We start from the raw sequence: 14,253 nt of genomic DNA, 5'->3' as shown, positions 1-14,253 counted from the left end.
CAGGTCCTTGGGTCCTTGGCAGCACCCCAGATGTTCCTTTGGATTGGTGGCATTAAACACATATTTGAGCTGGACCAGAAATTTTTGCGACCTGATGTCAAGGCTGAATTTGAGAAGGCTGCACAAGATGGGTTAACACGATCCAGAAAGGCCTCACCCTTCTTTCCCTGGTCATACACACTGTCTAGAGAGCAGTGTTCTATGAGAGAGATACAACCTGAGCCACAATTTTTAATTTTCTAATAGCCACATTGAAAAATGTAAAAAGAAACAGGTGAAATGAGTTTTAGCCTGGCAGGTTTGGTCAGCCCACAGACCAAAGAGTCATGAGTTCAATTCTGGTCAAGGGCACGTACCTTGGCTGTAGTTTGGTCCCCGCCTTGGTCAGGGGTTATGCGGAAGGCGACAAATCTTTGTGTCTCTCTCACATTGATGTTTCTCTCTCTCTCTTTCTCACTCTGTCTAAAAATTAAAAAATGGGAAAATATCCTCAGGTGAGGATTTAAAAAAAAAAAAAAAGAAAGAAAGAAATTAGTTTTAACAACTTTTAAAATTTAACCCAGTAAAAAAAATACTGTCGCCCTGGCCAGTTTGGCTCAGCGGTTAGAGCGTCGGCCTGCGGTCCAGAGAGACCCGGGTTCGGTTCCCGCTAAGGGCACGTACCTCGGTTGCAGTTTGTCCCCGGCCCTGGTCGGTCGTGCGGGTAGCAGCCACTCGATGTGTCCCTTCACGTCGATGTTTCTCTCTCTCTCCCTTCCTCTCTCTCCCTCCCACTCTATCTGTACAAAAAATGGAAAAATATCCTCGGGTGAGGATAAAAAAAAAAAAAAAAAAAATACTGTCATTTCAACATGTAATCAACATGAACATTATTGAGATGTTGTACAGTTTTTGTACTAAGTCTAAGAAATCCGATATATATTTTACATTTGCAGCACATCTTAATTCAGACTAGCCACATTTCAAGTGCTTAGTAAGCACATGTAACTCATGGCTCCGTGTTAGATATCAAAGCTCTAGAATGTCCATCCAGGTAGAGTGAGGAAATGGTTATTTAGGGTCTATTTTGCCTTCTAATTGGGTTACCTAACCAGCTAAATCAAGATAACAGAGATAGGGAGAGATGAGTGTATACAAATATATGAATATCGCTTTCTCTTCCAGTCCCAGGTGCTTCAGGATCCAAGGCCTTCCGTGCAGATATGGCCAAGTCCAAGAACCATACCACACAGCCAGTCCCGAAAATGGCACAGAAACAGCCCCAAGAAACCCCAATAACAAATTTCTTAAGGGGGTGGACCTCAGGTTCCTAAGGAACATTAGCTTTGCCAGGAAGCACAAGAAAGGCCTGAAGAAGATGCAGGCCAGCAATGCCAAGGCCATGAGCGCACGTGCCGAGGCTATCAAGGCCCTTGTAAAGTCCAAGGAGGTCAAGCCCAGGAAAGGCAGCCGCAAGCTCAGTCAACTTGTCTACGTTGCTATCCCCAAGCTTGGGAAACATGCTCATGCCCGCATTGCCAAGGGTCTCAGGCTCTGCTGGCCAAATTCCAAGGCCAAGGTTCAAACCAAGCCCAGGCTGCAGCTATGGTTGCAGCTCAGGCTCAGGCTCCCACTGCCACTCCCCAAGGTGCCCAGGCCCCCTCAAAGGCCTCTGTTTGCTAATGTGAGGATGGAAGGACTGATGTGACCCCTGGGCTGCTGTCTGCATGGAGCTAGTGTCCTCCTGTGCTATTTGTACAGGTAAATCCGAGGAAGGAGCTGTCAAAACAAAACAAATATATAAATATAGTGAGCTTTAGAGATGGTGTTTTATTTTATTCTTCAAGGCTATACTTTCAGGGATCATTTATAATTTGTTACTAGAGAAGTTTCTTTGAACATGTATTTTATTTTTCAATTTTTATTTATTGATTTTAGAGAGAGAGAGAAAGAAACATGGACTTGTCTTATTTATGCATTCATTGGTTGATTCTTTTTTTTTTTATCCTCACCCAAGGACATTTTTCCATTTTTTGTTCAGATAGAGCGGGAGGGAGAGAGAGGAAGAGAGAGAGAGAGAAACATCGATGTGAAGGGACACATCGAGTGGCTGCCACCCGCACGACAGACCAGGGCCGGGGACAAACTGCAACCGAAGTACGTGCCCTTAGCGGGAACCGAACCCAGGTCTCTCTGTACCGCAGGCCGACGCTCCAACCGCTGAGCCAAACCGGCCAGGGCCATTGGTTGACTCTTATGTGTACCCTGACCTGGGATTGAACCCGCAACCTTGGCCTCTAACCAACTGAGTTATATGGCCAGGGCTCTAGAGATGGTGTTTTATTTTTAAGATCTTTTATTGATTTTTTTTAGAGAGAGATGGAAAGAGAGAGAGAAATCATCTGTTGGCTACCTCCTGCACACCCCTACTGGGGATTCAGCCCAAAACCCAGGCATGTGCCCTGACCTGGAATCTAACCAGCAACCTTTCAGTGCACGGGACAGTGGCCCAACCAACTGAGCCACACTGGCCAGGGCTATAGATGGTATTTTAAAAGTATCTTGGTATTTCCCTGGCTGTGTGGCTCAGTTGGTTGGAATGTTGTCCTGTACATAAAAGATTGCAGGTTTGATTCCTAGGCACATACCTAGGTTGCGGGTTCAATCCTGGTGTGTGTGTGGGGGGGTGCATTCATGAAGCAACCAACTGATGTTTCTCTCTCCCTCTCTCTCAAAAATCAATAAAAACATATCCTTGGGTGAGAATTTTTTAAAAAAGTATCTTAGTATCATAATCAGCCAGAAAATATTTTTTAGGGGGGTGATTAATACTTATATGACCCCCTAGTTGAAACAGTCTTAATTATTATTTTGTTTTCATCAAAGTGTTTTTTGTTCATTTTTCTTGGATTAATGAGTTTAAGAAAACTAAATCTAACAGACAATTTTACTTTTTTTTCTATTTTCAAAATTGTAATTAGGTAATAGCAAATAAAGTAAATACACAACTATTAAGTTAGATTGCAAAATGAACCTTATTGTTTCAAAGGTGCAAAAGCAAGAAAATGCAACATAAACTTATTCACACTTAACATGGTTGTTTATGTGGTGAGTAAATACCACTTAAAAACATTTTTAGTCCTGGCTGGTTTGATTCAGCAGTTGGAGCATCGGCCTGCGGACCAGAGTCCTAGGTTCAGCTCCCGCTAGGGGCATGTACCAAAAAAACAAAACTAAAACCATTTTTAATAGAAAAATGATTTATAAATAAATTTTTAGAAGATTTAAAAAAATCAATGTTTAATAAAAAATTTGGAACGCTTCACGAATTTGCAAGTCATCCCTGTGCAGGTGCCATGTTAATCTTCTCTGTATTGTTTCAATTGTAGTGTGTGTGCCTCAGAAGCAAGCAGAGCATGACAATTTCACTTTCTGATGTGTCATTTTATTCGTGTCAACAAGAAAGGATTAAATATATTTATAAAAAAATAATTAACATGTATTGAGAGCTTGGACACTTGACATATATTACCTCATTCAATCCTGGAAAGAGCCACATGAAGTAGATTATATGATTATTGACATTTTGCAGATGAGGAAACATTCAAGTTGCTAAGTAAACTTGCCCAAGATTATCCAGTTAGCAAGTGGTGAAGTGGTGGACTCAAGCACACTTCTAACCATACACAGCACCTCCTTGCAAAATTAGTGTAAAATGTAACATTCTCCAAAACTGTTCATGGTACTGTCTCCTTTGTGTTTGCATTGATTTTTTTTTTTAGAGAGAGAAACATTGATTGGCTGCCTCCTGCACGCCCTCTCCTGGGGATAGAGCCTGCAACCCTGGCATGTGCCCTGACCAAAAATGAACCGGGACCTCTCAATCCATGGGAGGACTCCCAATTCAGAGCCACACTGGCTGGGCAAGGTCCTGTCTCCTTTTAACAGGTCCTCACAGAGCTTTTGAGCATTCTGGCAAAAAATATATGCTTTCTTGTGGGGTGAGATCAGTACATTTTAAAGCTTATTTGAAAAAAATTGGCCTCATTGCAGATGGATCAGGCCATCTGTAAATTGACATAACCTGCTTCACTGTAAAAAAAAAAAAATTAAAAATATTGATCTATAGTAGAAAATAAAACAAAGTTAAAATAATAGCTCTTGCCCTGGCCGGTTTGGCTCAGCGGTTAGAGTGTTGGCCTTCTGTCTGGAGAGACCCTGGTTCGGTTCCTGCTAAGGGCACCTACCTCAGTTGCAGTTTGTCCCTGGCCCTGATTGGGTCGTGTGGGCAACAACTTGATGTGTCCCTTTCACATCGATGTTTCTCTCTCTCTCTCCCTCCCACTCTATCTGAACAAAATATCGAAAAATGTCCTCGGGTGAGGATAAAAAAATAATAATAGCTCTTATATGTCTTGGAATTGATAAAAGGTGAATTCACAATTCTGTTTATTTAAAAGTCATACCTATATTGGTAGAATTAAAATGACATTTCACTAGATTATAAACAGCAATGCTATCCTACTTTTTTTTTTTTGGTACATGCTCCTAGCCGCTAGGGCCTAGCGGGAACTGAACCCAGGACTCTCTGATCCGCAGGCCAACGTTCCAACCGCTGAACCAAACCAGTCAGGGTGCTATCCTACTTTTCAAAAATCCTGTCTTTAATTCATTGTTTTTTTTTTTCAATTCAATCATTATAAAATGTAACTTAAATGTTTAAGTTCTGGATTAAAATTTCTCAAAGTAAAGACATATCTGGTCTGCCATTTTTAAGTGTGCCAGATAGTTACAAATTATGCTGGTTTCTGCATCTGGGCCACACAATACATTATTATACAAGCTTAGAGTATATATTTTTGTTTTAACATGTAATATAAGTTTATTTTCCCTCTTCTAGTAAATCTTAAGCCTTGTTCAGGGCAGGCTACATTTCCTGATTCCTTTATCAAATTACATATTAAAATATGCTGTTGTCTTCCACTGTGAATTGCTGCAATTTTTTTTTTTTTCTTTCTGAACTGCTGCAATTTTGATATCCCAAAGAGGGTGGTGGGAGTTCTGACTGATACTTCAACCTCACACTTCTTGGGTCAGAATAGAGTGCTTGCTTTTTAATGTTGTCAGGCTCATCCCAGGCAGAGTACTAAGTTTTAAAACAATCTCTTGACAAACTAATAAGAAAGGGATTTTTCAAACTTCAATTTTAGAAAAGGGGATAACTTTTCAAACTGCAAGATGCTGCACAAAGCAAACTATTGAAGTTGCCTCTGCTATTAACTAGGTAGAATGAAGGGGTTAAAACTGTCAAGTCTTACAGACACACTAATTCAGCCCTGTTCTGTTTATCTGTAACTCTAGTAACATATGGAGTTGGATTCTGAAAGTTTGGGAACTTCTTTTTAGTTTTATTCATTGCCTTGAGAGGAGCGCTGAGAAAGGAAGTGAGAGGGCAAAGCTCTGAAGAATTGGCAATTTGGCTTCTCTTCACCCCCCTTTCTTCCCCTCCCCCACTATCTTAGCGATTTGACCCGATTAAACAACTTTGGGATGGTAGCCAGATTTCTGTATGCTAACGAGGTCCCTATTCAGAATTTAGTGCGATTTCATGCACCCCGAACTTCCCGACTTCCCAGTGGAATACTGCCTTCACAGAAATCTCTCAATTTTGTCAGAGGTTCGCCAGTGAGGAGTTCACACTGACTTGAAGCAGAGACAGACTCTGAACACCTCTGGTCACATCACATTATTCATTAGCAAATTCTTTTCACCTTCTATCTAAGTAGTAAAAGGTGACGCCAGAATCGCGTGTGCCACTTGCCGAAAGAGGCTGGGTCCTACAACTTCTGTCTAGTTACTGGTAGTAGCAGAATACGTTTCCAAAAGTTTCCTTAAACCTAAGCCAGATCTGAGAGCTCCCCAGTCTCCTGGAATTGGATCACTGCAGAAGTTTCTGGTGTGTATGTGTAGAACAGAAGAGGGTAGTGGGGAACCGCGCGGAGTGACCACCGCACATTACATAACGAAAGTCCTGGCTGCAGGAGGGAGCGGGCCTGACATTGAGACATTCCGGGAGGGAGGGGAGTTGCTGTCCTGAATCGCCAGGAACGGCGGTGGCAGTTCCAAGAAACCAACAGAGGAAGGTGACTGAGATAAAGAAAACACTTCGGGAATGAGAATGTTAAAAAGTATTAACAAACGGCAGGGCACGTGCAGCAATGTTAGACGAAACGGCATCCTTCCAACTTTTGCACGGGAACAAGGGATTTGCCCTTTGGGGGATTAAAAACGTAATAGAAAAGCCAAAAGCTAATGAATGGAGTTCAATGGTTTGTTGAAAATACTTAAATATTTCTGCCCGGAAGCGCAAACTCTTCGCAGTTACTTAGAAAGTAGAAACTCAAACCAAACTAGAAGACTTTCCCGTGCGTCTACACTTTCCTCAATCCGAAGAAGAGCTGCTCGCATGGTACTGCCCCTTTAAGACCTGCTCGCTCTCGGGCTCTACAAAAGGGAGTGACCTCTGGGCTTTGACAGCTCCCCTAATAACTACCACCGTGCAGGCCCCGCCCACCTGGCGACCAGTGGTGCCGATTGGCCGCCGGGCCGGTATCCCGTGCTTTGATTGGCTTGCCGCTTCCCCTGAGCGAACCTTTAGAACTCTGAGACAGACAATATTCTGTTACATTGTAGCAAAATGGCGACTGTCATTCACAACCCCCTGAAAGCGTAAGTAAGACTAAAAAATGTACATATTCCGCGTGGTTTCAATATGAAAAAAAAGGCGCCTTCTGCGTGCCGAGCGCTGCCAATGCACTGCGCTTGCAGGCGCCTGCAGCTGCTGCGGGGCTTCTCTCTTTTCTTTCACCTCTTACTTCTTCATCTTTTTTCCCCCCAACACGCAGAAATGTCAGGAGATGCAATTAACAAGAAGAAAATTGTTACATTTGTGTTCTGCTTAATTGGCGTGCAGAGAGAGGAGGGATATCGGCAGAGGAGCCTGGCGCTCGAGCGCTCTGCAGCTAGGGGGTCGTGGGCAGCTCGGGGACAACACGGTCCCCCGAGTGCCCGGCCTTGCGGGGCGGCGAGCGCGGCACGGGGGGCGGCCGAGCGGGGGACGAGCGCCGGGCAGGGGCCGCCTGGGTGCACTTGGCTGAGCCCTGCACCTCCGGAGCCCGCGGCCCCCGCCGGGCGTCTCAGTCCGCCGGGGCGAGCGGACCACAGCAGCTCCGGAGTTTGCAGGGAGCTCTCAGCCTTCCGATCGCTAGTGGGGAGTTTGCAAACCTTCCGGAGTTGGGAGGACCGCTGGGGGAGCAACGGGTCCCGGGAGCCCTGGGGCCCAGGTGGTTGCCCGGAGCTTTCCTGCTGGGGCAGCCCCCGGAGCGTGACGACGCTCCGGGCGGTCGCCGGTGTGTCTGCGTGTGTGTTTGTGGGCGAACTGGCTGTAGTAGATTAACGACTCGGGTTAACTTGGGGTTGATTTGGAGGCAGGGAAGCTGCAGGTCTCATGAATGGTGTTCTCGCCTCTTCTGTGTGAAAAGCTGAGGCGGGCTGAGAGGCAGCTTGGGGCTCCCCGCCTGAGCGGGCAGCGTCTGCTCCGGGCCAGAGCGAGGGGCAGGTGCCTCTGGCCGCCGGGAGACTTTGAGCGGACGCCCAGATCCGGGACGAAGGGGGGCGGGCGGCACGAGGACACACGGGGGCCAGTCCCCGAGACCGACAGCCAATTCCTGCCTGCCTTCCTCCTCCTTTTTATCCTGGCTTCCTTCCTTCCTTCCAGTCCGTGGAACTGTTAAGCCGCCAAGTCCGCTCGCGATCGCGGAGCCGGAGGTAGCTTCAGAAAACTAGCGTCGCTCTAAAAGGGGTGCTATTGGCAGTGATGTTGGCAGAAGGGAGCTCCCGCCGGATCACCGCACGACGTGGGTGGGTGTCCGCGCCCGGATAATCGGGTCTTCCCTGCTGGCCTGGAAGCCGCGAGCGAGGGGAGGGGGAGGTGCGGGTGGGGACGTTTCGTGCCGAATTCTTGCTGGTGCGTGGCTGATACCCACCCAGATCCTTTGAGCTCCGCGCATCGGAGTCCCTACTCCTAGCTCCTCCTGGAGTTGAAATCCAGGTTCGCATCGTGCGCGGTGGGGGGTGGTGATGCTGGTGGCGGCCGTGGGATTCCTATTGCGAAGGAACGCACCGGGAACAAGAAACGCGTTTCCACCAGCTTGGCTCCCATCAGTAATAGGAAAAGGGGTAAGAATGTCCCAGGTCTTGGAGTTTTAAATATATACGTATATATTAAAGGTACTGTTACGAGGTCTTTTGAATCTGAGGCTAATCAGAGAGCAACAGCTCCCGGCATCAGTTCTCGCCCTGAAGCGCTGATACACTGCACTTGAACGCCACAGCCTTTCACCCAAGAAAGAAAATGTTTTATGGCAGAATAAATGGGCGTAACTTCGCCGCATCCTCGCTCTCCCCATCGCTCGCGATGCCACACCGCTGATGCTGGGACTTTCTACCAAACCCATAGCTGATTTGCAGTTTACCCATTTCTAGCCGAAATCGCATAATCAGGTTGATGTCACCTGGTAAACTCAAGTTAGAGAAATCTCACTTGTGCGCCAGGTTTGTTTCCTGTTGGGAAAGCCGTACTCTGGTTACCCTGGAGCTCACTTACGCGCGGGCGGGCGCATTATCTCTTCGCACCAGGTTTTTGTTTTTGGACCGCAGGAGGATACTTGTTTGGGCAGGGTGCCTATGTAGGGTTAGTGGTGGAGGGGGGAACAGAAAAGCTGTCTGGTTAGTGGAATTAGTTATGAATTTTTATACTCGAACTTTATAATTAGAAACAGTTGCATTGTGATGTATTTGTAGTTCTGTGTCGCCATACACTAGATACACACAACGCTCCTGCCGGCTTTTTCTAGGTGAGTTGAGTGGTCTTTTGTAATTAGCTGCTCCTTTTTGCACCCCAACCCCTTTCCCTGAGGATAAGGGGGTGTTAACAATACTCCCGGCCAGCCGAACCTCCTGCGTCCAGGACGGTTTTTAAACTCCTAAGGCAGGAGCATACACATTGTTATTGGGAGACCTACACCATCTGCCTTTATTTTTTAAAACAACTTGTTTAATAAAACATCTTATTTTTTATTTGTTTTTAAAAGTTGCTGATCAGGAAACAATACACACGTGAATAAATTATGCATGGGTTAAATTAGAACAAAGCGCAGAGACTCATCAAGCCGAAAGGATGGATGGATGGTGGTGCTGGGAGGAGGGGAGCACGGAGAATGGTTTGGAGAGCTGTGTTTTCATCCTCATGTGTCTTTCCTGACAATGAAACGTGGCTGAACGACATTAGCATTTTCTCTGTGTGCTTCAGAGTCTCTTTCTCCCCTTAAAAAAAAAAAGCTGATACCACTGACGCCCCCTACAGAAACTGGTCACACAAAGGTTTCCTCTAGGATTGGGAATAGAGTGGTAGGTAAGGTTCTGGGAAGAAACAAGATCAGGTTTCACGCAACACCTCTGTAGGGCTCTCTCTATCCTGAGTATGGACCATTTTTCATTGATACTCACTTTTTCCACGTGGGACATTCAATAATTCAATAGCTCAAGTAACTGGATGGCACAATTTGAATCTCATTGCTTTGGGGTCTTCCTTAGAGGCCCATGCTCCTGGAGCCACATCTCTCAGCAGTTTGGCTTTTTTCCTGCCTGTCTTTGATCTCCCCTCAACTCTCTTTCTTATTCCTCCTCCTTGTACCCTTCACCCCCCTTCTCTCTGAAGCTGACAGCCTGGCTTCTCTTTCTGTTGTTGCCTTTAACATCTTATTACTGCCCAACAGGGTGTTAGAGGCAGAAACAGGAGCTGCCTGGACTGATCAGATCACAAAGGGGACTCGGCAGGTGGCCACACAACCAAGCAGTCACATCTGGACAAATAGAATTTAAAAGTATAGATGGACATGTATGAAGTGTAAGTGGATATTACACATTATTTAATTTAGCAGCTACATTGTCTGAGCCTAGATGTGTGAGTCACCCTCATTTATTACACCTACAAGCAAGATAGGGGCCATGTAGTGAAGTCACATATGTAGGTAACATAAATATGCATTTGATAAAGGTCTGTGTGTAAGTCAGTTACATTACATAATTGTGTTCCAGTTGATATCTGCATACCTAGGAAACATAATGCTTTTAATATAAATTCTAATCTTACTTGCTATTCTAGTTCAAGTAAACTACCCTTCCCAAATGTGCTAGCAACACTTTAAACAACTTACCTTTATTAAGTTATCAAAACTCTGGTTTGTATGCACTTAATTGGGAATGTCTGCCACCTTCTGCCAGACTTGATTATGCACATATGAATCTATTATTATAACTGCCCGCTTAGGAAAGAATAACTGTTATTATTATTTAATTATTTCTTGTAAACCAACAGGGCTTTACCTCAAATAACTATTTGTTTATAAAGAATGAGACCAGTAAACTATTTTCTCATGCTTATAATTGTGAATATACATAATTGTACTGAAACATTTTTTTTTGTTAGCACTTTCACTTGCTTAGAGGTATTTGTTTATATCTGTTTAGTTATTAAGGACACAACTCTGGGAGAAGTAGATATACTCACTTAGCTAAGGTTAGACAGCAGGTCAAGTGTATAGATGGACCTCAAATCTTCATCTCTATACATTCTATGATCTGGATACATTGCATTCTAATCTGAAGTGGTTTTGTGCCTATGAAAGTTGTGTAATTGTCAGCCACTTAGAAGCCAGACCTTGCACTTGCTATGGCAGGTTAGATATCAGAGATGGGGGTAGGGGGCACATTCCTGGTTCTAATCTCCTCCTAGCTCTTTCTAAATGAGAGTAAGAGGGGGACATTGGGGTTGGGACTTTGTGAGCTTGCAGCCTTTTATGGACATTATTGTAGCCACTTAACGAAAAAGGACTTCAGACATTTTAAGGCAACAGATGCCTAAGAACCACCTTTTCCATCTGCTTCTGGTTGCCACTGGGGGGAAAAAAAAAGCCCTAAATTCTCCAAACTTCATTAGCACGCGTTATTTTTTCAGTGGGAAGAATGTCTGGTTTTGATGAGATACCCATAAAGAAGATTAATTTCTACCAGAATCCAAGTGGAGGCATTGTCACAGGGTAAACCTCTGAAAGTAGCCCGGCCTGCAGACCACCTGGGAGACATCCAGAGATCACAGTGGAATGCAGCTGCTCAGATCCATAAGGTGGGCTGAAATTCAGAGGCAACTTAATTGGAGACTTCTCATCTTCCTGTGTCTTTTTGGAATTATGCAGGTAGCTGGAATTTAGATACATCTGAGAAAGACCATCATATCTAAAGCTGTTTGAGAGCCATCTGCTCAGATCAGTGCAATAAATAAAATGTCACAGCATGCTTTGTTTTGAGCGGGCACCAGAAAAAAGAAAGGAAACTGAGGCTGATGTTTCAGTTTTCAGTGCAGCCACACTGAATGTAGTGGTGATGAGGGCTGGGTCATAAAAAGGCACCAGAATCCAAGCCTGTTTATTATCCCAACCTCTTGTGAAGTACCTTGTAGTTTTTTTTGAATGTACTGAAAGTCACTAGAAGACAGAAATGTAGCCAAATGTGGCAAGCCCCAGGACAAAGAAATGCCACAACCACCGAAAATAGTTTTGCCCATCTTGTAAAAGTGTGACCCTAGTTTTAAGTAGTCTTAAATACGTAGGTATTCAACAAGGAAAAATAAAGAGTTTCCTGGGATGGGGAGAAATAGGTGAGTGGATAAAACCATTGTGTGGTCTGGCACTCTGAAAAGACAATTAACACCAAAAGAGTACTATTATGATCCATTGCAAGTTACAAAGTTTTCTTTGGTTGTGTGAGTGACTGGGGAGAGATGAGGTGTGTTGTGTTTTTGTAATTTGTTTTTCTTATTGGTCCGGTTACTAGTGTTTCACAGTCTGTCAAACCATATGGATGAATGGAGGCAGCATCGTAAAACTGTCACCAAAGGAAGGTTTTTGAAGCCTGTGATTTGCATCAGAGTTTTAAAAAAGCAGTGGTTGGGAGGTGTTGGGTGTGGGTGTGTGACGGGTGGAGGCCGGGGAAGAGGAGCAGCCTGTTTAGAATTTCTAGGTAGAGTGTTTGTGAATAGCAATGTGCAGGGGGATTAGGCTCAGGGCTTCTAATAATGGGGTTCAAATAGCCGACATTGAGTCCTCCACCACCCAGGCCTCAGTTTTGAGCCGGTTGAACAATGATAGCACATGTCTAATCCTTTTGCGCCCTCTCCACCGTCCCTGAATCCAGACACTGTGGATGCTCTCAGGCTGCTGTGAAATGAGTGAGGGTTTTGTTGTTGTTGTTGCACACTTGGGAAGTCTGCTGTTGTTATTAATGGTATGTAATTGGAAGCCAAACCAGAAAAGGTTTTCTAGTCCCAAACTTTCACCTGCCATCCGTGTGACCCTATTTTAAGCTCTGACCCTCTTCCATGTCATTCATTTCTCACCAGTGACCAGTCTTTTGCGGTTGTGATGTCTTCAGAGTAGTGGAGGGAAAAAGGCCCTGGCAGTGGTAGCCTGAAGCTCTCAAGCCCTGCCACCAACTAGCTGTGTTATCTTGTAAACAGAACTCTCTGAGCCGCTTATTCCTTGACTGTAAGATGAAGGCAATACACCTTGATTGCCCAAATTCCTTTCAAGTCAAAAACTAGGACAGGGAGAGGACAGTTAGGGGCCAGAGTTAAAATTCTTTCTTGTTTTAAAAGTGTGGCTCTAAAGTGTTGTTGTAGATGGTTGACTCTTCTGTGGTTTCATCTTCTCTGGTTCAGTCTTGCTACCACCTGGGATTCTAATCAAGATGGAACTTCCTCTCCCGTCTCAGGGCCTAGGGCTGAGGACCAGGTGGTGGCTCATTTAGAAGATGGGCTTTTCTTCTGACTCTCTTTTGAACAATTTTCTTCTCATTATCACCCGACCAGAGAATGGCAAAAGGAAAGAGAAGTGGGAAGACGAATTGGCCTATTTTGCTGCTTCTAAGCACTCAGATAAAGTTTTTGTTTGTGGAATTACTGAAAAGATCTGCCTTTTTTCTCACTCTTTTCTTTAAATGCAGGGAGGGAGCAGAGAACCAAGCAAAAGATTTTTCTCTTCTAGATTTCACTTATCCACATCTCCCTGGACTTGCCCTCTTCCACTATGGCCCCCATCCCAATTAACATGGAAATAAAAGGCTTATTTCACTTCCATTTGGGCTGCTGCAGATACCTGGCTGTTCGGTGAGCTGAAGTAGATGGACTTGTACTATTGTCTCACTGAGCTTCCTCTTGTGTACCCCATATACTGCTGAGGAAATGGAGGTACCCAGCAGACCCACCACAGAGGCTGGCTGTACCTGGGCGGGAATGGGCAGTGTCTTGCTTGGAATTCAATGCCTCTCCTTCATTCCAGATTCCTCTGGAGTCATTATTATTAGGATTTCCTTTGGCTGAAACCTCCCTTGGCAATTTTCTGTATGCCTGAAGGAGGGAGAATGGGTTGCAAAACCCATGAGAGAACTCACAGAAGCCTAAATTGTGAGACTTCTGCAAAATGAAAGACAAAACAAAATGGTTACCCTGACCTCCAGCAGACAGAGGCGGCCCCTTACTTTTGTTCTCTAACTGTGGTAAGATATATATGATATATAATTTAACATTGATAACATGTCAATGTACCATTTTGACTTTTTTTTTATCCTTACCCGAGGCTATTTTTGCATTTATCTTCAGAGAGAGTGGGCAGGAGAGAGGGAGGAAGAGAGAGAGAGAAACATTGATGTGAGAGAGACACATTGATTGGTTGCCTCCCTCACAACCCCAACCAGGGCTGGGGACGAACTGCAACCAAGGTGTGTGCCCTTAGCGGGAATCGAACCTGGGACTCCCTGGTCCGTGGGCCGATGCTCTAACCTTAGAGCCAAACCAGCCAGGGCCATTTTGACCATTTTAAAATGTATAATTCAGTGGCATTAAGTACATTCATAATGTTGTGCAACCATTGATACTATTCATCTCCAGAAAATTTTTTTTAATACTCACCCGAGGATATTTTTTCCATTGATTTTTAGAGAGAGTGGAAGGAGTTGTGTGTGTGTGTGTGTGTGTGTGTGTGTGTGTGTGTGTGTGTGCGCGAGAGAGAGAGGGAGAGAAACATCTATGTGAGAGAGACACATTGATTAGTTGCCTCTCACAGGGGCCCCAACCAGGACTGGAGATCAAACCTGCAACCC

General features: G+C 44.8%; 1 protein-coding gene and 1 non-coding gene across 3 annotated transcripts in view; one reads left to right on the top strand and one right to left on the bottom strand.

The window, feature by feature from the left end:
* Positions 1–3,285: 3,285 nt before the first annotated feature.
* Positions 3,286–3,388, bottom strand: LOC118621514. The gene has a single exon (XR_004957713.1). It is a non-coding gene; the product is annotated as a U6 spliceosomal RNA (small nuclear RNA).
* Positions 3,389–6,686: 3,298 nt separating this feature from the next.
* DPF3 (double PHD fingers 3) overlaps positions 6,687–14,253 on the top strand; it is a 256,139-nt gene continuing 248,572 nt past the window's right edge. The window contains exons 1-2 of one of the 2 annotated variants that reach the window (XM_036267854.1): positions 6,687–6,708; positions 11,057–11,224. In XM_036267854.1, the coding sequence (XP_036123747.1) occupies positions 11,202–11,224 (23 nt within the window). In that variant the 5' untranslated portion in view covers positions 6,687–6,708; positions 11,057–11,201. Of the gene's footprint in view, positions 6,709–9,848; positions 9,947–11,056; positions 11,225–14,253 lie in introns of those variants that run through there. The other variant, XM_036267846.1, reaches the window with a different exon arrangement.

This window comes from Molossus molossus, unplaced genomic scaffold (genome assembly GCF_014108415.1).
Source record: "Molossus molossus isolate mMolMol1 unplaced genomic scaffold, mMolMol1.p scaffold_m16_p_1, whole genome shotgun sequence".
NCBI lineage: Eukaryota > Metazoa > Chordata > Mammalia > Chiroptera > Molossidae > Molossus > Molossus molossus.
This window is presented reverse-complemented; position numbering and strand designations above follow the sequence as displayed.